The following is a 24566-nucleotide window of genomic DNA, read 5'->3' as shown; positions in this document are numbered from 1 at the left end:
AGAGGGAGAGCAATATGGAGAGTGTATGGTATGAGGCTGTGGGAAGAGCAGGAGCCATAGTGGGAGTAGAGGTGAGGGCAAAGTGGCTGAGTGAAGCAGGAAGTGGGCATAGTTCGAAGAGTTGGGGGGAGAGAATGTAATAAGAGTAGGGCAGAGAGGTTCAGATGATAGAATAGGTGTGGAGTGTATAGTGGAGTAGGGAGTGTAGAGAGGCTATTAGTGATAGTTGAGCAGGGCACCATATCCATGAAGGCTCTACATGGCACTATATCCCAGGAAGGGTGAGTAGGGCACATATCTCTGGGAGGGTGAGCAGGTCACCAAATTCCTGCGAAGGGGAGAAGCGGAGAGTAAGAGTGTGGTGGGATGAGAGGAAAGGAGGAAGAAGGGGTCAGAGTGTGAACATCAGAGGGATAGAAGGTAGAAAGATGATCATCAGAGTGAGGCAGAACGAGAGAGGAAGTGTTAAGATGGGTTTCCAAAATCAACCCTGGGGAGTGGATTTTGGAAGGCCACCCTATTATGGTCAATAGGCAGACACTGGGGACTAGCCAAACCCAAACAAGGTAAGGTAGCAGAGAGGCAAGGCTTAGGGCCAGATTCATGGAAGATTTTCCTATGGGATTGCACCATTATAAAATGCTTCTGTGAATCAGGCCCCAAGTCTCACAAGGGTTGTGAGAGTGGCTCAGGGCTACAATGAGTCCAGACAGAACACCACCAATAATTCAAGTTAGACAGGTAAGCATATAAATATACTAGGCCTTTAAAATGCACGCTAAGCAAATAAAAGCTCTAGTATAGATATTGTCACACACTTTAAAACAGATATATACATTTACCATTTGGAAAAGAAAGAAAGCACATACTTCAATAACCAGTGAAACACAGGAAAGTACTTATATGCATGAAAAGGGGGGCGTGGCTAAATGGCCGCGTGAAAGGACGTGCCCTAGAGGAGCTCCCGAAGATCCGACAGTGATCCTTAAAAAAAACGAAGTTTCTGGGGAATCAAGCATGCTGGCAGCGCACCCATGGATGAGTGAAGGTCTGGTGCATGTATCGGGCCCTCAAGGCGCCTGATCAGTGGCAGGATGCGGAAGCTGCGGCCGCCGAAAAGAAATAGGGTGCCCGACATCTGGAAGAGGACAAGGTGGCCGACAGAGGACAAAGGACTGTATACTGGCCGCGGGGTCGCGGACGCAACATGGACTGGTGCGGCAGTGATTAAGTCCGTTGCGGCGCAAGGTTGCTGGGAAAGTCCAGCCTGTGTACAAAACTGAAGACTCGATTGGAGGGGGCCAGCCAGACCAGGAGGCGGGCACCGAGGCCCATGATTAGCACAGGGGCGCCATGAAGTCTGGACCAACACTGCCCGATAGACACCGGGCAAGCCGGTGCGGAACGCCCCCGGCGCCGCCGCTGCCACTGATAGCAAGACGGCAGTGCAGCTGCAGCTGGGCGCTCTGTGCTTCGTGGCCGTAGAGCAGGGCCCCCGGCGGAGCGGAGACCCCCACGGTATCGTGGATGGAAGGGGGCTGGATAGGGAGACGCCAGCTCACACCGCGACCCGGATCACCAGTGAGGTGATGCCGGAATCCTCATAACACGGCCGCGAAGGGAGAGAGCGCGACCCAGCGGATACATACACTTGCTGGATTGCGGCCAGACATACTTGGGATCGGGGCAAGGGGGCTGGAACCAGAGATCCCTCTGGACAACTGGGGACACGTCGGCTGACGGGAGCGCCCCGAGAGCGGCGTCCAGCTGATATCTCGTGGCGCAACCGCTGGGAGCGCTGGGAAGTGCGTCCAGCCCCGGAGCCAATACACTCCAGCACCCGCAATAACTGTGGGGGGCCGAGGCAGCGTGTGTGCTTGGAAAGTGAGACCGGTGTGCTTGGGCCTGGGGATATAAGGATAACGCACTGGGGCCAAAGACATACGCCAGGGACCAGTGCCCCACACTATTACCCACGTGAAAAAGAGAGGAATCAGCAGGACACCTGCACAAGGCCCTGGTAGTGAGAGACCCTGGTGCCCATAGGACGAGGCAGACCGGTCTGTGTGTTCCATAGCATACACTGCACACTTGAAAGCAGGGCAGAAGGTAGCCCAAGCTGGCACGGGTCCAGGGAGACACGCGGAAATAGAAGCGGGTGGTGTCGGTGGACGCGCCTGACCACCAGCACCTGGGTGAGCCAAAGTGCACGTAGGTGAGAGGAGACTGAGCCAAGCCTGGCACGTGGGAGGACCCAACCCACTCCAAGAGTATACTAGACAATAGGCAAAGAGCGCCAGAGTCTAGACTGTTGGCCAGAAGGCTTGCGGAACCAACGGAAGCACCCGTGTCCAGGTAGCCAGCAGATTAACACTGAGCGGGTGCAGCCCATTCTAGGAGTACAGCAGGCAGTAGGGGTGTACCCTTAAACAGCACGAAGGGGATCCTAGACATCAGGAACAGCCCGACAACACGTAGACCCACACGCAAGAGGCGGCTGAGCCGGCTCACACATAGGTAGCACGGCACAATGTCTAACAAAGTTGTAAGACCAAAGAGCAAGCAGCCCACGTTGGAGGCCTATGCCAAGACACCCCCAGTGGCATAGGGGGTCAGGAGTAAAGACAAATCTACCACTGTGATGAAGGAAGCCCCAGGCACAATCCAGGAGGTGCTGGCGGCGATTGCGGACCTGATAGTTGCCTGGGAGACTAAACTGGGCCTGGCTATGAACGAACTGAAAGTGGCACTGGACCTTAAGGTCGGAGCGGTCCAGAAAGACGTAAACTTACTAAGGCAAGATGTGAGAACGCTGGCGGAGCGCACTGGAAACCTGGAAAAAGAGTTGGCCCCAAACACGGCGGAATGCGCCGACCACAGATCGGAACTTCATGCCCTTGTACAGCAAGTGGGCAATCTGGAGAATAAAACGGAGGAAGCAGAAGGACGCGCTAGACGCAACAACATCCGTATCGTTGGGTTGCCGGAAGGAACGGAAGGGCCTAACCCAACGGAATACGTGGAAGCCATGTTACTGCAGGAAATAACCAGAGGGGCACTGACCCAGGGGTTTGCTTTTGAAAGGGCGCACAGGGCTTTAACGAGGAGGCCGCCCACGGGAGCCCCTCCCAGGCCGATGATTGCAAAAATGTTGAACTACCGGGATCGGGAAAAAATACTTGAATTCTTCTGGAAGGGCGGAATGATCGAAAGGGGCCTGCGAAAATCACTGCATACCCGGACTACGCCTTGCAGGTACAACGTAGCAGAATGAACTTCGGAGCGGTGAAAAGAAGACTGAGAGAAACAGGTTACAGATATATGTTGCTTTACCCGGCTAAACTGAAGGTGTTCCACAAGAACAAAACTTTGTTTTTTGAAACGGCAGACGACGCCATGGAGTGGCTGGATATGCAGAGTCGCCCCCAAGAATCAGGTATGCAGACTGGAGCCGAAGAAGATAAGTAACATGCTGCTGTGGCACCCTAGGTGAAATGGCGCAAGACACTGGGACTAGAATATAGCATTAAATAAAGCTCAAAGGGAATGTGCTGCTGGGAAAGTAAATGCTTACAAGATCCGTTTGAACTGAATAATCCTAATTATATTAGTGGGAGCTCCTGGGAAACAACCCTTGACCCACCATAGCAGTACGCTTAGTTAGGTCACTATTAGCTAGGTGACGCCCTGCGGGGTCCTGGAACTCGGTATTACGAGACAGGACCTGACGCGGGTGGGCCGGAGATCCAGGGATGGAGCTGGGCATTTGTTGAGGCTGGGTAGGGATGGAAAGAGTTGTGTGCAGTGGGGTGGGGGAAGGTGGGGAGAGGTGAGTTGTTGGGGGGGGGAAATGAGCCAGAAAACGAGCCTTCAGGAACGATATGTGAAGTGGAGGGGAGAGGGATGACAGCAAGAAAATGGAATCGGGTAATCTCAGAGTCGTGACCTGGAATGCGCGGGGCCTCAATAGTTACCTAAAACATAATAACGTAATGATGTACCTAAAGAGGATGAGGATTGATATAGCTCTGCTACAGGAAACCCAACTCACCAAGGAGAAATTGGAGGTGGTTAAGAGAAAATGGAAGGGTAGCGTCACGGGAGCCACACATTCAGCATATGCAAGAGGGGTGGTTACATGGGTGGCACCACATGTGCCGTTTCAGCTGCTCCGATCGACGACAGATCCGGAAGGCAGAATGGTGGCGTGGGTGGGACTCCAGGAAAACAGAGAAGTGAACATCATAAATTTATATGCCCCTAACCAAGACACCGCAGCATACTATAGGTCTTTATATAGTAAAATTAGCCCCGTTGGGTGGCGCAATATTGTGGGGAGGTGATTTCAATTGCACCCTGAACCCCAGGATAGATAGGTCAGATAGCAAGCTAGCAAAACCTGCACCAGCAGCTAAAGCGTTGGGGACACTGTTGACAGATCTCAGAAAGGAAGATGTGTGGGGACGGTTTCACCCGACAGACAGGCAATATTCGCATTATGCAGCGCCACATGACCTACATACCAGGCTAGATTATGTGTTCGCCTCCGCCGAGATAGCGAGAGAAATGGTGAGCGCAGAATATAAGGCCAGGGTACTTTCGGACCATTCGCCTCTGGTCTTGTAGTGGCGACACCACCCCCCTAGAGCACGAATCCCGACGTGGAGGCTCAGAGCTGAGGCCCTACAGGACCCGGGATTCCGAGAGGACCTGAGGGAGGCCATTGAGGAATATTTCGCAAATCAATACGGGTAGTGTACGATCCATGGGAACAGTAAGGGAGGCATTTAAGGTGGTGGTGCATGGGGTGCCCATTTCAAAATCCAAAGGGCTCCCAAGGGGGTATAGAGCGAGACTTGCAGGAAACTGGAAGAGAGCTAGAGGACCTGATGCGAAGGGGGGGGGGGGTCAGGCGGGGATCACCCAGGAGGACAGCGTTAAAATAAGAGATCTACAAAATGCTAGCAGTGAACTCTGGGACAGACTATGTAAGCTAAACTATAAGAAATACACAGAGAGGCAACATGCGGGGGGCGAGAAGCCCGGTAGACTACATGCCTGGTTATATAAAAATGAGACACCCCGGCCTGTGATTAGAGAAGTCAGGGACGCAAAAGGCCAGATCCGTAACACCCAGGAAGGAGTAAACGGGGAGTTCCTCATATATTACAAACGTCTGTATGAGGACGTGGGTGGAGATACGGGTCAAGAAATTCGGGAAACAATAGAGGATATAGGGCTGCCCACCTTGGACGACCTAGAGAGAGCAGATCTGGAGGCCCCAATCACCTCAGACGAACTGGAGGCGGTGATCCAACACCTGCCCACGTGTAAAGCACCTGGGTCGGATGGATTACCTAGCGAATTCTACAAAGCGTATAGGCAGGAGCTACTCCAGCCGCTGCTGGCCATGTTCAATGAGGCCTACAAACAAGGGGAGCTGCCGGAATCCCTCCGAGAGGGGGTCATCATCCCACTTCTGAAACCGGGCAAGCCGGACGTGGACTGTGGGTCCTAAAGGCCCCTATCGATGCTTAATCAAGATAGCAAAATACTGACGACAGTGCTTGCCAACAGGCTTAAGCGAGTAATTGGCAAATTGATACATTCAGACCAAACAGGCTATGTCCCCGGCAGGAACATCACAGACAACCAGAGAAGGCTACACCATATTATTGATCAAACGGAAAATGACCCGGGTGAGCTGGCCATAGTGCCGCTGGATGCGATCAAAGCCTTTGACTCAGTTAGATGGCCATGGTTGATAGCGACCCTGAAAGGATACGGGATAGGGCCGGGATATATTAGATGGGCAAAGATGTTATATAGCTCCCCGATCGCTAGGGTCAAGACAGGCGCCATAATTTCGGACAAGTGGCAACTCAGTAGGGGAACTAGACAGGGATGCCTCTGGTCGCCTGTGTTATATATCCTCGCGTTGGAACCGCTGGCAATTTGCCTTAGGCAACAATACGAAGAGGTGGGGATTCGTACGACAGGAGACCCACACCTGATATCACTGTTTGCAGATGACATGCTCCTCTAACTGCGCTTCCTGGAGGAGAATCTGCAATATGTGCTGGAGGTGATGGATCGCTATGCCGCCCTCTCGGGCCTATCAGTAAACCACGGGAAGTTCAGCGTGTTCCCCCTGGGAAGGTACAAAAGTATTCCGCTGGAAAACCTGCCCATTCTGCCGATACCCTGGCAGACCGAGATGTTTAGATATTTAGGCATAAACATATACCATAAGATAGAGGCAGAGCATAAACACAACACGTAGAAGGCAGTCGAAGGCATTAAAAGGAGCATGGTATTCTGGTCCAGATTGCCCCTGGCCATGATGGGAAGAGCAGCGCTGCTCAAAATGGTGGTCTTGCCCAGACCACTACACTTTTTTGTAAATGTCTCGCACCTGATCCCCAGACAGTTCTTTACCAGACTTCATGGCCTGTGCAGGGGCTTCATATGGCACAATTCTAGGAATAGGGTGGCCCTGTGGAAACTACAAAACTCGTGTGATAAGGGGGGCATAAACCTGCCGAATTTTGAATTATATTACTTGGCGGGACAGCTATTATTTGTGGCTAGGTGGTTGTCCACAGAGGAATCTGCGGAAGCCAGGCTTTTGCAGGGTGACTCTGCCCCATACTTTCTAAATGAGACGGTGTGGCTGCATAAAACGAAAGTAGCAAAGATGGGGAGACTGTTGGTGCTGGGCTGGGAGGTCTGGCGTAGGGCATGGAGAACTGTGGGTGTCCTGGACCCGCTCTCTCAGCAGGTCCCGTTGATGGTATTATGTGGGGAAGACACCCAACTGATTAAAGGGGTGCGCAGATATTTGGAACCGTTGGGCTTGGCCACCCTGGGTGACATATGGCAGGAGGGGGAGGCAGTGGAATTCCAGAGGTTGCTGGAGGAGACAGGGGTACATAAGGCCAATATATCACTTACACCAGGATTATGAAACGGGTGAGGGGAAAGGTGGCCTGAAACAGTACTCGCAGAAGAACCCGATGCCACCTTATCAACGATGTACGATGTCTCGGAGAGCGGACACGAGATATCCCGGATATATGAGCTTTTCAGTGCAATGGCGGGGAAGGGGCTGCTCCATCTGAGGCTTGACAGGGAGGGGGAGGTGTTTGAACCCATGTCAGAGGGACAATGGGATAGAGCCCAAAGGTACCATAAGAAGGTGTCCTGGAATGCGAGACTCCAGCAGATCCAGCTGTATGTCACCCACAGCGCTTACCTGACCCCCGGCAGAATAGCCAAGTTCAGTGGCTCGGCCATACAGAAATGCCCCAGGTGTGGGGAGGAAGAGGCTGGGATGTTACTTATGTTCTGGGCTTGCCCAAAGGTGAAGATATTCTGGGTAGAACTGGAGACGAGAATGGGCAGATAGGGGGTGGTGCTTGACGTGGGGTCTGCGTGGGCATGTATGCTTGGGAGTTTCCCTAGGCCGCAGAATTTAAAACATATTAGCAGAATGAAAGACCTGACTTATATCTTGGCCAAGCGCAGAATTGCAATGTGCTGGAAAGCTGCCCGCTGGCCTAGAGTGGAGATGTGGTGGGCAGACCTCCTGAAATGGGCTGAAGCAGAAACTGCGGTCTGGTATGAAGCAGTCACTAGAGGGGGGGGGGAGAAGAGGTGGGCCCCCTGATAGCCTGGAAACAACTGGTGACCTCAATGGAAAACCCCCACCAGGTCAATCATGAAACGGAAGACTGGAATGAGTTGACTATAATTGAGACACCTGTAGATGCCCAGGTGGATGGCACGGATATGACGGCTCGAGTTTTTGGGGAGGGAGAGGGGAGGACGGAGGAGAGCATTGAATAATGTAATGTCTTAACATTGATCATGAACGTCCTAAATGATTGTAATGTTTGGAGTATTGTTTGTTTAAAATAATGAAAATGTTTTAAAAAAAAATGCATGAAAAGTAGTAAAGACACTTAGAATAAGCAGATAATAGTTTCCCTAACACTTAACAAGTTCGCCCCTAAGATAGATTGGGGCCTTGTGTCCTAAAGTCACCAGTTCCAATGTTATTTTACAGTCCAGAAGATGCCAGTGTTTAATGATCACAAAGTCAAAAAGGTAAGCAAAGTTCAGGAAATTAAACATACTCAATTCCAGTCACTAGGATAGGACTTGGAAGGGATCTTTGACCAGGGCTCCACCAACCAAAGTTAAGTAACAGCAGTTTAGGAACAGGACTTTACGCCCATGTAATCATATGGGGAACATGGGGGCAGAAAAAGGTATGGTAATTTACCCCCCTGCCTCCGATTCTTCCAGAGACCACTGCAGGTGTTCCAGAATCAGTTGGGGACACAATCCTCTGCGCTTGGTCCGATCGAGGGGGGCCCAGGGATCATGTGTCACTTTTGGCACTATGATTTCGTTTTGGACGGTCTCGGTTCACAGGAATCGGTTCCAGACAGCTTCAAGCAGTGGTCTCTGGAAGAATCTTGAGTCAAGGGGTAAGTTAACATAACTGTTCCTTCCACTGCCTGTTCCCCAGAGGGTAACATGAGAATTAAATCCTGTCCCTAAAAATCACAGGTAAGTAATGAACAAAAACATTCACTGCTATTATATACACATTCACTTCAGTGTGCTCTGCTAAGAGTAAGAGCACTAACACTTAGAATACAGTTACATCAGTTTCAGAAAACTTTAGGCCAGCAAAGCACCGAGTACATGAATCATGTAAGTAACAATTAGTTCGACAACAAGTTGGACCAGACAGCACCAACCCCCACATACGGTCAAAGGACAGGCAAAAATCTTGTGAAACGGCCATTTTATAGTATGTGGTACTCTAAATGGCATTAAGCCATAAAATGCACACACAAAAAAAGAAAGTGCCACCAGCCTGCCCTAGACACATCATACAACCGACCACAAATTTACAAATAACATTTCTTGCCCGCTCTTCACAGCAAGCATGCCAATAAAAATAAACAGAGAATTTTATGTCCATCTTCCAAACTCTGGAATACTTCCTTTGGGTATCGTATGACCTTCCCTGGAGTTGATCATCACAGCATCTGCACCTATGGAGTCAAATGAGACTTACCTCCATTAAAGCAGATGGCCTTTTAACTTTTTGCATTCATTCCAATTAAACTGTGAACTTACACTGGGCCTATCCTAAAATTGATTCTGTTGTACTTACCTACCTCTGGATATTTTCCTTGGAGAGTTCATTGATCTCTGGACCCAGTTTCATAATTTTTGCACGTACTTGTGACTACATATATTTTTAAATGCCTACCGTGCATTTCTCTCATGTAAATGTACTTGCAACACTGTGACTATTTCTGGTAACAATGTAACAATAGTTTCCCCCTTGAAATATTTAAGGAAGCTAACTGCTGCAAATATTTTCTACTGATCTTTAGAACCCGTTGGCTATGGTTTACAACTGTTTCATTTTCTTTGTGGCTATACTGTATTATTATTTGTGACTATGCATTAATACTTACATAATGCCCTAGGAATCTAAATGATTGAGGATCCATGCTATAGGCCAGATGGATTTGTGGCCTGTTGGTATAATTGCGTTTCCCTTTTGATCTCATACCCTACCATATGTGCTAGGTGCTGACCATCGGGTCTAGGGCCTTCCACATAAACCGGAGTCAGAATGTAACTGAAGGCCAATAGGGTACTTACCTTCTTCATGGTTCCCTGGTTCTCCCAACCCCACTGTTATTTTATGCGGGGTGCTCATCTCTGGTAGACGGCTACATATAGACATTGGGGTTAGGCGAGTCCTTGTACAGGCAATACTGTTTTTATAATATGCTGGTATCTTTTTAATACTGTCAATTAATACACAAAGTGCTTATTTGAACTGATATTTGTATGTGTGTTACTTTATTAAAGGACATATTTTTAAGTATATCAGAGTAGTGTATATTTAGAGTTATGTGTGTGGACTCATTTTGCCTGTGCCCACCTACTAGCCTTACCTGAGAGTTAAGCCATGCCACTCTGACCATGTTACCTACACTAAGAGAGGTTTGGCTTCCCTTTCTTGACAGGTGTGCTAGCCTTCCCTCTAGGGTTAGTGGTTGTAGCATCCTCAACAGAGGGTGCTACAAAAACGACCTTAACAAGAGCCAACGCTCAACACACTGAATATGGTATTTGAATGATAAGACCTTCATAGCACAGACATTTTAGGCAATATCTCACTGTGTCTACCACAGTGGCATGCCTTTACTGTGATGATATTGCAGTGTGGGACATTCCCTTGCTGGTCTTTACCAGGCAGGAAACGGAAGGGAGGCAGATAGGGCAGAGCAAGGGTCATGAGCAGAAAGTCAGAGACATGAAAGGAGCTGTTCTGCCTGACAAGGTAAGCTAGTGGGGCGAGAGGGTGAGGCATACGAGCAGGGAGAGAAGGGCATAACAGGCTTGAAGATTGGGGTGAGGTAGAAGATCATGGGGCGGACTGGACGAGCGAGGATAGTAAACACAAGGGGGTGGGTAGTGAAGGTCACCTCCCCAAAGCGATGCATAGATGGGGCACAAGAGTCTCACTGATGCAAAGGGTACAGAGGCAAATGAGCACAGAGAAAAACTGGTGCACCATAGACCTCTTTTATGGCCCTCAAAAGGGGAGTATGGCCTGGAATCAAGCTAATTCTGTTCGGATGGATAAACCAGCGTAATACAAATCAGACCAAAGGGTTTATACTAACACATTACAATGGGCAGTTAATGTACAGAAAGGGACAAGATAAATAGGAGCTCCAAAATCTCACCTTCAGAGCATTGATGACAGTTTCAATGTGCGTCTTTACAGCCTCGTGTGAGAACTCAGAGCTGGCTAGCGTGCACATGCTCTCCAGGGCCAGATAGCGGAGATTGGTCTCACGGTGCTGCAGGAACTGACCTAACTGGTTACAAGCTCGTACTAGAAGATTGGGCTCACTGTAATGTAAACAAAGAAAGGGTAGTTCACAGTTTTCACTCTTAATCTTACTTTCAGTTCTGTTATGAATTGTCTAACTTTCAAAATATGCGACATTTTTGGGAAGTTCAAACAGTGTATCGTTACATCAGTCTGCATGATATCTTCCCTTGTGGTCAAGCTTAACAACATTGAACAGAGACATATCGCAGCCAAGTTAAACACAGTGATTTATATCAAAAGGCCCTAATAATCAGAAACATACCAAGGACTCTGGTGGTGTTGTCCTGTGTGAGGTCCATGTATTCACTTTCCAATACCATCAGTTTATTAACCTGTTTTTGACCAGATCAGAGCTGATGCTATGTGACAAGGGACAAAACCTGGACGTATTTCACAACAAACTGGGGATGTGGACTTCTACCTCTACAGTAAAAAGTCTCTGTGATAAGGACCTAGGCTGTGGCAGCATACTGTTATATCCTGTGATGTCCTGATCCCTGGTTTGCATGAGTTTATGATATCATGTAGAGAATTCCCTTCACCTCCACCTTCCCAGGGCTCTGTCTCTGCATTCTGCTACAGCCTGCTGTGACCCTCTTCTCTGTAAGCTACGGACAGTGTTAAGGAAAAAACCTCGGGCGTCTAGGACATGTGATGTGCTCACGCTGCGCTCTCCCACTGTAATCGCAGTAATTGAAATGTCGGCGCTTCCAAGGAGAGCACTCCTGATGGATGCAGTTGGCAAAGTTGCATCGAAAAGCTGCAGCTGTCAAAGCACTGACTACTTTTTCGCTTTCTGTTTTCCAGTTATTGTGCGCACTGCCTATTCATTTTCGCTTTATGATTTCCAGTCATTGCCACACTCTTTATTCGCTTTATGCTTTCAGGTCCTTGTCTCGCCACATGTTACACAGCATATGCTGTTCTATAAAGCAGCATTCATGTCATCTTTATTTTCACTGGTCAGCCTGATATAGCCTGACGTTTGAAATTATTTGATTTTGCATTGCCTTTTCAGTTTTTCCCCACAGAGCGTTACTGGTTTAAGTGGGTGCTCGAGTGATTAGATCTTCCTTTCTTTACATTGACAGCCCAGCCAGGATATGTTGGTACAGCTGCCAGTTGTTTCTAGACACTGGCTTGCATTTCAAAAAGGGGAAATGCAATCACACCCCTTTCTAGCACTTATAATGAAATTCAACATTTACAGCAGCATATTCATTTTAAAAGATTCTATGATGCGATGTCAGAGTTTGTGTGCAGTGTGTTGCTTCCAGTGTATGGATGAATTGCTATAATGCGTCCTTAATGGAATACATTTTGGGCATTAGATGGTTGTCTCACTTGCAGTGACTGATCACCATCACGAGTTGCTTCCTGACATTTCAAAGTTGGCTTTCAATTTCATGGCAAAAAATAAGGAAAATATGTTTTCGGGGGAATTGCTGCCAGAATTAACAGTTTAAAGCATTTACTCTTGTGTATCTATCTGCATGTATCTAATTTGACAGAAAAATTAATTAATTAAAAAAAATTACATTACTACAGTGCAATACAGCGTAAATTATAAATCTGCACTGTTTCTCCACTAGTATTGTGGTATGGCTGGAGGAATGAGTTAGGAATTCTTACATGATGTCAATGATTGCAAGTAGTGGCAGCAATGCTAGTGTGTGAAAGCTATTGATGTATTAGAGTTAACCTTTTGAGGCATTGTTGGTTTAAGTAGTTTTCTTTAGGAGTGTGCAATTATTATCTAAATGTTATAGTGTACTTCTAAAATTAACTCATGAATTGTACAGCCATTGAATTGCATGTCTATGGTATGCCTGTAGCATGCAGGTTAGTATACTGCCTGATGCAAATGGTTGTAGCTGGTGGTGTACTGCAGTTGTGTGTAAGTTCATGCCTTTCTTGTACATGTCTAATGACCGGTCAAGAGTGTTTGTGCTCATTAGTAGTATAGAGCTGGGTTTGGACGCCTCCCACACTCTTAAGAGAGTTTCTGTTTATCCTGTGCTGAGAAAGTGAGCATTTCCACTTAAAAATGTTCAGGAGTCAGTCTATGCAGGAATGTTTTTCCTCTTCCAGTGTGCAGGCACACCTCTAGTGTGGTAGAGATGTCCTGCAATGTAGTACAGGGCCCAATTTGTTTTTATGTATACATACTAATGCACAGGAGTAGCAGTATTAGAAAGCAAATTATGCTCTCCCCTTATAGTACTTTTTCTTGAAACACGGTCTGTTGAGTTTAAGGCCTTTACTGGCAACATTGAAAGTTGGCAACATTGCCGCCTAGGGTGGCGTGAGTAGGTTCCTCTCTCGTGGAAGGAACAATTGAAGTCTTGTGCAGGATTTGTATGGTTTGAGAGCTGGCTTTAGCATACAGAGTGTCCACACATTTTTAGGGATAGACGTTTGGTTAGTATTGTAATTTGATTGGATTCTGAGCGGCCTGGCCAGCCGTTCAGGATTACAAAATGTAGTGTAATGTTTCCTGAGAGTATCTTAGTGTGGTGGGTTAATGCCTCACCTGTATGTCATGGTGCTCACCATCTTTCGTCCCCGTTCTGCACCTTTTTATGTTATGTTATGTTACGTTATTTGGCATTTATAAAGCGCTCTATATATCATTGGTATGACCTCAAAGCGCTGGTAGGTTGAACGCCCCAGGGACCGGAGTCCAGGTCAGAAAAGACAGTAAGGTGTCAGAGTGCTTGTGTGCACCCATTATGTGCGCAACAGATGCAATTGCTTGACGGTAGCTGCATCCTAGCATTAGGTGTGGTGGTATTTTGATATCAGTTGCATGTGTGCAGTCTGGAGGATGGACACCAAGACTGGGTTCTGGCTGCATGAGGCCTGTGTAGTACGCATATGTGTGCATCTAGGCCGGTTTTCGTGGGATATAGCTGCGTTTTATCAGAAAGTTGGGTGTTCATGAAGTAATGTTTGTATGTGAGCAGTTAGGCTGAATTGATCGAGGGGTGTAGCTGCACTATAATTGTGTGTTGCTGTAGAGGAGAGAGTGAGCATAGTGATAGGAGAGGTCAGTGTTTGAGTGGAAGTTTTGATTGAGCGCGCTCGTTTTCCAGATTCCAAGTGGGCGTTTGCGAGTGCTGCGTTCAGAGTAAGCTTATTCGTGACTAAGTGGGCGCATTCAGTGTCGTCATTGCTCGGGATCTCTTTTGAGCATTTATCATTTTGTCGCACGGTCTCGGCTGCCTTAGATGGTTTTAGTCGGTATTATGGAAAGAGCCAGGTTTTTAGAGCCTTGCGGAAGGCCATGTAGTCATGGGCGTGTCGAATATGTGAGGGGAGTGAGGGTCACAGAGGTGGTGCCAAAGTTGAGAAGGCGGTTCCTCCATTCCTGACAGAGTTAGAGGTTGGAATCACTAGGAAGCGGCCGGCAGAGCTTGATTTTAGGGTGCGAGATGAGAGGTAGGGTATTATCTTCTCTTGTAGGTACTTTGGGCCGGTCTTGTGCACTGCTCAGTGGGTAATTAGGGTCTTGAAGGTGGCACCTTCGTCCAACTGGGAGCAAGTGGAGGGTACGGAGAGTGGGTGAGATGTGGTCTCTCTGTCCGAGGGCGAGGAGGAGTTTGGCGGCAGCGTTTTGGGCTCTTTGTAGTTTGTTGAGTTGGTATGCCGCTGCTCCAAAGTATAGGGAGTTGGTGTAGTCCAGTCTCGACATAACAATTGACATAATAGCAGCAAGTCTGTTGTGGTAGGAGAGGTAGGGAAAAATGCGCCTAAGAAATTTGAGGTGGTAGTGACAGCATTTTGAGACATTATTGATCTGGCGGGAGAGGATTAAGCCCGAGTCCATAGTGCAGCCTAGGTTTGTGACAAGTTGGCGGGAGGGGAGGAGGGCGAGGGAAGGGGGCCATGGGAGCGGTTGTGGTAGAAGAGCAGTATTGCGAAACACCATGATTTCAGTTTTCTCAGGGTTCAAAAGGAGGTGGTTGCTTGTCATCCATCGGTCAATATCACAGAAACAGGCTTCAAGGTCAGAACGTGGATCGTTTATTGTCTTGGGGGTTCTTAGGATAATTTGGGTATTGTCGGCGTAGTTGTAGCAGGAGAGGTTGCACGTGCGGATGAGTGGACATATAGAGGTTGAAAAGGAGAGCAGAGAGGCATGCACCTTGGGGTACTCCAGTGTTCACAGGGCGATCAGTTGAGACATAAGGGGAGAGGAAGGAGATTTGTTTCCTGTTGCTGAGGAATGAGGCAATCCATTTGTGTGCCGAGCCACGGATTAATAGAGAATGGAGGCGGTCAAGGAGGATTGAGTGGTTAACGGTGTCAAAGGCTGCGAATCAGGGCTGCGCAACCCTCAGAATCTGCCGTGACCTTGAGATCAGAGTTGTTTCAGTTCCATATTGAGGTCTGAAGCCTTATTGAGCGGGGTCGAGGAGATTGTTGGATTCTACAAAGCAGTTGAGCTGAGAGTATGCAGTCCGGTCAATGGGTTTAGCGAGAAAACTGGTGTTGGAGATTAGCCTGTAATTCTTAGGTTCAAGGGGGTTGAGGGATGCCTTTTTTTTTTTTAGGAGCGGTTTAACATGCACTATTTTAAAGGCTTCAGGGAAGATGTCAGAGGTGAGGGAGTCTTTAGTATGGTTCTTGCATGTTCTCTTGTGCAGGTAGAGGAGAATATTTCTTTCAGAACAGAGGCGGGGCATGGGTCGAGGGGTGACCCGGAGGGTCTGCTGGCTGATAGTAGGTCAAGGAACTCGTCTCTGGAGATGGGTTTGAAAGAGTCGAAGGTTGGTAAAGTGGGTGTCAAGGCAGTGGGATGAGGAGGGGTCGGTGTAGGGAGTGGGGTGAGCGAGGACAGTTTGGTGTTAAGGGTTGTCATCCTGTCAAGTGCAGTAGAAATGAGTCACAGACTGGTTGTGCGGGAGTGAATTGGGCAGAAGTGCAAGTAGGTTTCATAAATTCAGAGATGATTTTGTGGAGTTCTTTGCTGCTGCTGCCACAGTTCAGAATTTGTTTATTGTAATTGGCTTTTTTGGCCTTTCGGATCTCGGATTTGTAATTACGGTGGTGGAGGGCGAACATGGATCTGCTGAGTTCAGTTTTAGATGCTCGCCATTTGCGATCAAGAGTTATTTTGTTTTTTGAAAGTCCTCAGGTGGGGCGTGAACCATTTTGGGGACAGTCCTTTGTGTGAGGAGGTGGGGCGCAAGGGCATCAGAGGAATTAGTGATTCTATAAGCCAAAAGTCAAAGGATTCTATGGTTAAGGGTCTGCCCCGGGTCAGTGTTGAAGGGGGACGAAGTAGCAGAGCTTCAGCTAGGTCGGGAAGTATCTTGACTTTGTTCCAGCATTTGTGATCAAAGGTGGGGGAAGGGGGTGCCGTAGGAGGAGGGGCATGTGTGTGGATAGAGAAAGGGATGGCAAGGTGGTCTGTCCAGATAAGAGGTTTGGAACTGGATATAGAGACAAGGTCATAGGAGCTGAAAATCGCATCGAGGGTGTGCCCACTGAGTCAGTTGGACCAGTGGTATGTTGGCAGAGGTTGATTGCATCAAGACTGTCGACCAGAGGATGGGTCATGGGGTTGTTAGGCATATCAAACCAGATATTGAAATCTCCCAGGAGAGTAAGAGATGGGCGATTTACCTGAATGGTAGCTATTGAGTCACAGAGGTTGTTAGCGTAATGTCTGTCATATCCCGGGGGTCTGTAGATGAGTAGGAAGCTGTGGGTGAAAGTCGATGATAGGGAGAGTTTTACCAAAAGGGATTCGCAGGAAGCATTGCAAGTCTGGGATTCAACGAGTGAGAAAGAGAAACAGGGTTTGTAGAGGATTGCGAAACCGCCACCTCTGGAGGGTCTATTGTGGGCAATTAGCGAGTAGTCAGTGGGGAAGGCATTGTGCGCGATTGGCGCAAAATCGTCGGAGAACCAAGTTTCAGTAATGAAAATGAGGTCGGGATTGTCAGAGGATAGGAGGTCGAAGACGCTGTGTCTGTTTCCTGCTACGGAGTGGGTGTTAAAAAGGATGCATATGACTTTGTGAGGGGAGGTGGCTTTTGTGACATGGATGCCCGATGAGGTGGGGGATGTGGTAGGATCATTCTGGGTGGTTGAGACTGGTAGAGGGGGGGGTTAAGGGGTGACTGGATGCCTGTGCACTTTGAGTATCGGGTGAGGGCAGATTGTGTGCAGGAAGAGTAGGCGGGCGGTGGTAGGTATGTGAGAGACGAGGTGGGGAGGATCAGTGGGGATGGTGATGGTGATGGGAGGTATATTGAGGGAAAACAACAAATTCAACAATATTGTACTAAAAGGAGCAGGGTTTGCATGTGAGATAATTGCTCCTTATGTTCCTCTGTAGCTGTCAAGTCCATGGGTGTTGTAGGCTCAGGGTGGTGTCTCAGGAAAGTGAACAGAGGGAAAACTCCAATGTGGTGCTGGTCATGGGAGCCAAGTATGGATTTGAAGTCTCTGGATCTCTGCAGTCATGAAAACTGATCTAGTTAGGTAAGGTGTGTAGAGTGAGAAAACTGAATGTGTGAATTTATGAGCACCCTTTAATTTCCCTGAGTGTACCTCCTAGAACTGAACCATTCCGCACTCCAAAATGGTAGGAATCATGAATCAAAGTGAGGCAGCTCAGATTTTCGCATTTGGAATCTTCAAAGTTCTGACGTGACCATCATCTATATATCGTCAGCAAGGTGCATCATAGCTGATTCTCTCCCAAAGTGCAGGCCTTTAGGATTCCCAATGGGAGTGCAGCAGACTCAAATCATCCTTTGAACGACAGGATTTATGAAATACTGGTGGGATGCTTGTTTTTGATTTATTTTAAAAGATAATACTTTTACAAGGAAAAGCGTATTTAAGGCAGGAGTTTGCAGGGCCCATGAAGATTTGCATTTAAACCTGAAGAACAATGAAAGAAAGAACATTTTAAAAGGCTAATGAACAATTGGTATTTTCAGAAAATAAAAAAAATAATGTATGTTGGCCAATTTGATTTGTGGTTTAGGCTTCGGCTAGTAAGTGTTAGATATAGTTAGGGAGAGCGGCTGCTTAGCAAGTTTGGGTTATGATGGGGTGACAAGGCTTCCCATACTGGATAATCGAGAGGTATCCTCTGGACCATATTATAACTTGTTTGTTTTCCTTAGGAACTACTCTGAAAAGACAGACCGAGAAAAGACTACCCTTCTATTTGAGAGATTACGGAAATAGAAGGTCATGGTCAATACACACTCCCACGAATCCTCAGAAAAAGTAATCACCATCTCTAGAACTTATAAGGAGATGTCTAGGTATTAAAGGGCATGCGAGTGAAGAGGGCTAGGGCCTTAATAGGTTGCTTCAGAATACTAAGAATCTGTTGCATTCATCAAACTAAAGACTGGCAGAAGAATCACTAGCATATCTGAAATGTATTATTTAGTCCCAATTCCAGTTCCCCTGGTGGGAAGAGGGTGTGGTTAGGGGGATGAGTGTTTTTGTTCAGATTTGTAATGTCATCTGAGGTGGCCATGACTCTCAGGTGGGGTTATGGAGCTCACATTAGCTCCTGTGGAGATGGGCACTTTCAGTACCAGATTTTAGTATCCCCACAACAAGGTCCTCCCATTCACTTAGTTCCCTCCAATCATGAAGCTGAGGCCTGAGTCACAGAAGCCTACAAAGATCCAGCATAACTCCAAAGGAAGATCCATAAATTGGCTTGCAGCTTGTACCAGAAAGCTGCAATGGTCAGATAACCAAGAGTGGCTGAATCTTCAGGAACATTTCAAGCCGAACATTGAACTAGGCACAGCTCCATGATCAAGTCCTCAGCTGCATTGGCCACACACAGGCATGTGGTGATACCTGGTCATTCTCCTAGTTCAAACCGTGGTCCTGTAATAGAGGCAGGTGGCCTCTCAATGAAGACCTGAAACAAACGGGGAACAAGCAACAACATGCCTTTCATGTTCTTTAGGGAATTCTGTTCATTCTTATCATCCTGTAAGAAAGATATTAGTCTCCATGCAGATCCTGCAGGTATTCCATTTTTCATTGTCCATAAAACGTGGAAACTCAGGGAAGAGTGCCGAACGTTGAGTGATCTCTATTTGAGAAGCGAAGAATAATAGACATTGTAAATCTCACCTGAAAATAGATAAGTATGCATTATTTATAGGGGTGCTGTGGGAGTTGGAGAATATGGTCTCTCAAGACTCATGTTGGAGGCCCACTTCAAGAGACACTGGAGATGTGTTCAATGAGCAAATCATGCCAAGGCCACAGTTGCCAACATTGGCTTCAAGATGGCAGAAAACAGCAACCTCAGTGTCTACTGCCATGCAGGATGCAAGACTGAAATAGAATGTGCAGAGACAGGGGTAGTTGTTGGAAAATCTACAGAGAAGCTGAGCAAAGGTACAATGAAATCCCTGTCAGGCTTATTAACAAAACCAAATGGCTGGTGAATAAGTCATCAAGCCATTACCTGCAGGTGGACCACTGCATAGTGAGAGTAATCAAGGCTACCATGAGGGAACTTAATCTCACATGGCTTGGGATACACTAAACATCCTATCTGGGGGGCAAAGCCATCATCCAAAACCAGGAATGGCACAGGGGTGTGTCAATACAAAAGTGAGGGAAAAGGTGTACCCCACCTTCTCTGACCATGGACCAAATCAGGGGTGTTGCTAGGTCTGGAAAAGATCCAGGGCTACACTAATGTTGAGACTGTCGGGACTCAGGGATAGCTAGCCTTTTGGTTGTAGCCCCAGAGATTCTATCCGGGGCTACAACCAAAAGACCCGGGGCTATAGCCCCCTAAACTCCCTGACCCCCTAGCAACATCTCTGGCCAAAATGATTTTGGTGATAGACCGATCCAGCAGGCGGAGAGTGGATTCTCTTCTAGGCGGCTGTTGGGAAACAGTGCCAGGCACATACCCTGAGTCAGGGCTGTGGTCAGTAGGAAACAGGAGTCAGACACATTAAGGACATTATGAACTCTATTTAATAAAATTGTATGAAAAGGCCTAACTTTCCTTATTGCTGAAGGGATACCCTGCCTATCTAAAGAAATTAAGTGTGCTGCTTATCTGTCGTCAGGAAGTTCCAAAGTAAAATGTCCTTGGGCCCAAACTTAACTCTAACCTGACCCTGCCAATAGTTTAATCAACTTAAATTCAGCCAAGAGAAGGTCTTTCTTCTCCTGGGTTTCTCATAGTTTCTCATAGTCTCTGTATGGAAATGTCTCTCTCTTACACTTGAGTTTCTTAATATAACCTTCTTTGGTAAGCTCGGCATATCTCCTCCATGAGCTCTTGAGCTCATGGAGGAGATATCAATTCATCCTTGGCTACTTTGATGGGACTTGATCCCCTTTTAAGTTCCCCCACTCCTGGGTTCTCCCATTTATACTCTTTCTTCTATTTTCTGGTTCTCTTGATAGTCTTTTATATCATATTCCTCAGAAGCCGTGCTTGGACTTTGCTTTATCCACTTGTTCGTTTCTTTGTTCATTAGACCTTTTTCCCTTCTTGCCAGGCTAGTTGTCTCAAGTCTCTATTCTCCTCACAGGGTTATTTGTTAATTGCTTGATGAGCCTTTCACATTGGCAAACAAACAACTTTATTCCTCATATCTCGTCTTTATGACTGGGACGAGTAGCACTTTTCATATACGCTTTTCCTGTTCTCGCCGGTACTTTCATCGGCATAAGGGAACGTTGCAAGGTGTTAGGGATATTGATCATTTTTATGCTTCATCCCCTCTACTAGTGAGACCCCCAAGAACCTTTTGCTCCACTTTTGGAATTTGTTTCATTAAATCCTGAGTGAGTGGAGCCTTTTTACACTCATTCGTTCTTATGGGCTCTGTCTTTTGCAACTCTATTGTTTTTATTCTACCTATATTATGGAGTCTGTCTGCTCCATAGCTCTTAAAGGCATCTGTATTTTTCTAATGCAGCACACAGCTCCTTATGGGCAGTGTTCCTGGGGACCCTTAAGGTCCTCCTTTAAGATTCTTTTTCTATATCCTCAAGTAACTACTGTGCTTAAGTATAGATGGATACTTATTATCTATCCCAAAACCTTATAGTCTGAGAGATTGGCACACACCACCTTCTGTGGAGTGCCAAAGGGATACCTAGTATCCCCCTTCTCTCTGCTCCTGTGACTTTTTAGTCACATAGACAATCTCCTATATATGGCTGGTGGCATTTGAAGTGTTCTACCAACTATTGAGTAGTTTGTGTACCGCAGGCTATGTCCATAGCCTCAGTGATGCAGAATAGGGGCACCCTAGTACCAACTTGGGGTCTCCCTTCTTTTTTCACCATTACTAGCGTGGCTGTTCTTTGTCAGTCCTTCTTTCAACATTCTGGGAGGGAGAGGTCAGTGTGTGTGTTTTGCCTTTGGTGTGAACCCTTGGGTGTCCCCGCCTAGGCTCCAGAGTGTCTGGGCAGCCAATAATTGGGGGAGGAGTTTTCCACCCCTCTGTCCTTTGTCTGCCAGAGTGCCTGAATAGGACCAGCTCCCACAGGGGGTCTGGCTGTCCTGATTAGACAGCAAAATGCCCTTTTCTGTAAAATGCTAAGAGAGATTGCAGAAGAGTGTGTGTTGGAACTGTATAAGAGGTGAGGCTTCTGGAGTGAAAAGAAAGTTGACCACTGGAAGCTGAAGTAACCGAAGAAGACAAGAGACACCGGCAGACCCTTTGCAACACTGTGATGCGACCACTTCTGTCCTGACCCTGTTTTCTGTGCAACGGAGGAGCTCTGAGGAGGAGGACTCCTTCCCTTTGGCTGGTGGGAACAACCAGTCCCAAGACGAACTTTAAATTGAGCCATCTCCCGCGGTACTAGGAGTTTTCAGAGCTGGTGAAGCCAAATACCAGGAGACCTGCTGCTCATTTCGCGTGTACCGTCGTGGAAAGGTTGAATCCGTCAAACTCTTGGCTAAGCGCTCAGGACACTTCAGAGATCCGATAAAACTTGCTGAGACCCCCTCATCAGAGTGCAGGACTGCAGGAAGCAAAGAAGATCGACTGGGCGAATCGTGTGTTTTGTGGGTGCTGCAGAAAAGGCACCAAACCACAAAGCGAACCAAGAAGTTGCTGAAAGTCATGACTGCTGCTGAGAGGACCCGTCCATGGTCCTGCCTTCAGTCATCAGACCAAGAAATCCAGAGGTCGGGTCCAAAGCTGCCATAATGCGGAGCATCCAACACAAATATTTTCTTCTAACCTAAAGTACTGTGGGGGAAAAAGGTATTGCTTTCCCCGATTCCAGAAAGTTGCTCCATACCGTTGGAGTGCACATAGAGGTATCCACCAGGGCAACCCCCTCTTACCTCCGACTCAAGTGACTGCTTGAGTCCCTTCATCGAGTCCTATTTTGGGTCTCCATCGTTAGTTATAACTTGCTTCTTCTAAAACACTAGAGAGTGAAGAAATCCACAGGAACTCTTCCTATTGTGCTGCTTGTCAAGACTTCGAGCCCTCTCCGAACTGCCTTTAGCTAGGGTTGTGTTTTTGGATTTAAAAGACATGCTGTGCGAAGAAACCCTCTCTAGAACCTTGAACTAGGCTAGTGTTGCTCTAACTAACCCTTTTCCTTCCTTCTTTACTTTCTTATATGTGTTTGCAGAGTAAAGGTCTTAACGTAAATCTGCTAAGAACCGCATGTGTGCATAATTACAGATAATATGATCGCATTGTATTTTCCCAAATGTAACAGCGAACAAACACAAAAGTGAAAGTGTTCTTTGAAGTGTATTCTGAAGTGTTCTAGTGTAAACGTATGAGGTATTTTAAGTGATTCTGATGTAAATATAATAAATACATACTTTTATATCAATTATAAGTGTAAGCGCTTCTTTGTTGTACATATCTAACTGGGTTCAGTGTACTTACCTACAGCTCACATCTTCAACTTAAGATAAGCCTGACTGCTCTGCCACTCTGCCAAGGTCCCGAGTTAGTACAGACTGATACTAAGAGTTGGGGATCTACAAACCACTGGGATAGCTTACTAAAGTCTCACCTACAGGTGGGACTCTAGGAAAACTCCCTTAACAAAGGGCTTGGCTCGCGCTGAGGTATTCTTCTCCGTTGTCGGTCTTCCCATTCTGGATGTTCGCAGGCATTTCGTTGACGGCTTCTCCTCAGGCTGCAGCCATCTACGCACATGGGCGACAGGGAACTCCTCAATCGCCCAGCTGTGACGGTCTCGTGATCACGCCACTACCAGCTCCTGGATATTTCTATCTTCTCGGGCAGCAATTTCCTCGTTGCCGCTCTCACTGTGGCATTCCTCGCCGATTCGACACCTGCAGGCTCTGCGGCTTGTCTCTGATCCACCCCTCCAAGGGGCAATCACGTCAGGGGGCTTCCACTGCGTACCATACTCTCTCCTCCTCCTTCCTCCACTCGTCATACCCTTTTCCTTTTTATAATAGATTCACTTCAGCATTGCCGCAGCAGCACGCAATCCAATATCTGCCGATATGTTAGGCAATCTAGGGAGTTCCTCATAGGAATGGGAGTCCTTGTCTCCTAAGGGGGGAGCCACTCACAGTGAGGTCCCACTTGCCCATACCCATAGGGAGGGTATTGCGGAGCGGGCCACCTTCCTAGCCTCAAAGGGTTTGGCTCCCCCTTGAGGAGAAGGGACGAATACCCTTGATTCAATGTGGGCTGGTACTGATTACATGGTGGCACCTCAGTGTACAGGTTTACACAATTCACGGTTATTTCACAATGTCTACCCTTATTGTAGCCTCACTCTAGCTTGCCCTCCAACATCTCTAACTAAACCCTATTGTTTCTCTAACCTTAGCCAGCGCTGGTGGATCGCTTATCTAGGGTGAGGGGATAGTAGAGAAGAAGAACTTGCCCTATGTCTAGCTAGTTGCCAAGACGTTAACACGTTTTTGCTTTCAAATTTCTTAAGAGCACTTAGTGTGTGTGATCTGCTTCTCAAATGGAATTCTTCCTAGTTTAATGTTTTCCTTTGTTCCACAGTACCAACATTTTGTATAAAAACAAAATCGGGGCCTTGTTGGCGAGCGGTTCCCTCTCACTATGCCACAAAACATCAAGTGCTTAATACTTGGGCAGACGGGTTAGCTCTGGGGGAACCGGAGCGAACAAATGACTCATGTGCTTTTGGAAGAATTATTCTCCACAAGGCCCTGATTTTGTTTTTATACAAAAGTGTGGTACTGTGGAACAAAGGAAAACATTAAACTAGGAAGAATTTCATTTGAGAAGCAGATTTTGTTAGAGCTGTCAGCAGCCTTCGCTCTTGTGGACCATGAAAAGCTCCTGGAGAGACTGGGTAGTGTGGGAAATTGCTTGGAGAATGCGACTTGCTGGCTCAGATCTTTCTTAAGTAACCGGAGTTCCAGGGTTGTCTGGGGAGATGTGTTCTCTGGACCGGAACTACTTGAATGTGGAGTACCGCAGGGTGCTTGCATTTCACCGGCCCTGTCCAACATATTCTGTCGTCCACTATGTGATCTCCTGGATACCCTTGGAGTTAATTTCACAAACTATGCGATGACACTCAGCTCCTTATGGAGCTGAGTGGCAACTACGAAAAAGATGCAGAAAGAATTTCCACAGTCTATGGAGCAATA

General features: G+C 47.3%; 1 protein-coding gene across 2 annotated transcripts in view; it reads right to left on the bottom strand.

Moving 5' to 3' along the window:
• AP2A1 (adaptor related protein complex 2 subunit alpha 1) overlaps positions 1-24566 on the bottom strand; it is an 891085-nt gene that overhangs the window by 500899 nt on the left and 365620 nt on the right. For both annotated transcript variants that reach the window (XM_069605316.1, XM_069605324.1), the window contains exon 9: positions 10791-10959. In XM_069605316.1, coding sequence (XP_069461417.1) covers positions 10791-10959 — 169 coding nt within the window. The remainder of the gene's footprint in view (positions 1-10790; positions 10960-24566) is intronic.

Source organism: Ambystoma mexicanum, chromosome 1p, assembly GCF_040938575.1.
Source record: "Ambystoma mexicanum isolate Mex_15411 chromosome 1p, UKY_AmexF1_1, whole genome shotgun sequence".
NCBI classification, from domain to species: Eukaryota; Metazoa; Chordata; class Amphibia; order Caudata; family Ambystomatidae; genus Ambystoma; species Ambystoma mexicanum.
This window is presented reverse-complemented; position numbering and strand designations above follow the sequence as displayed.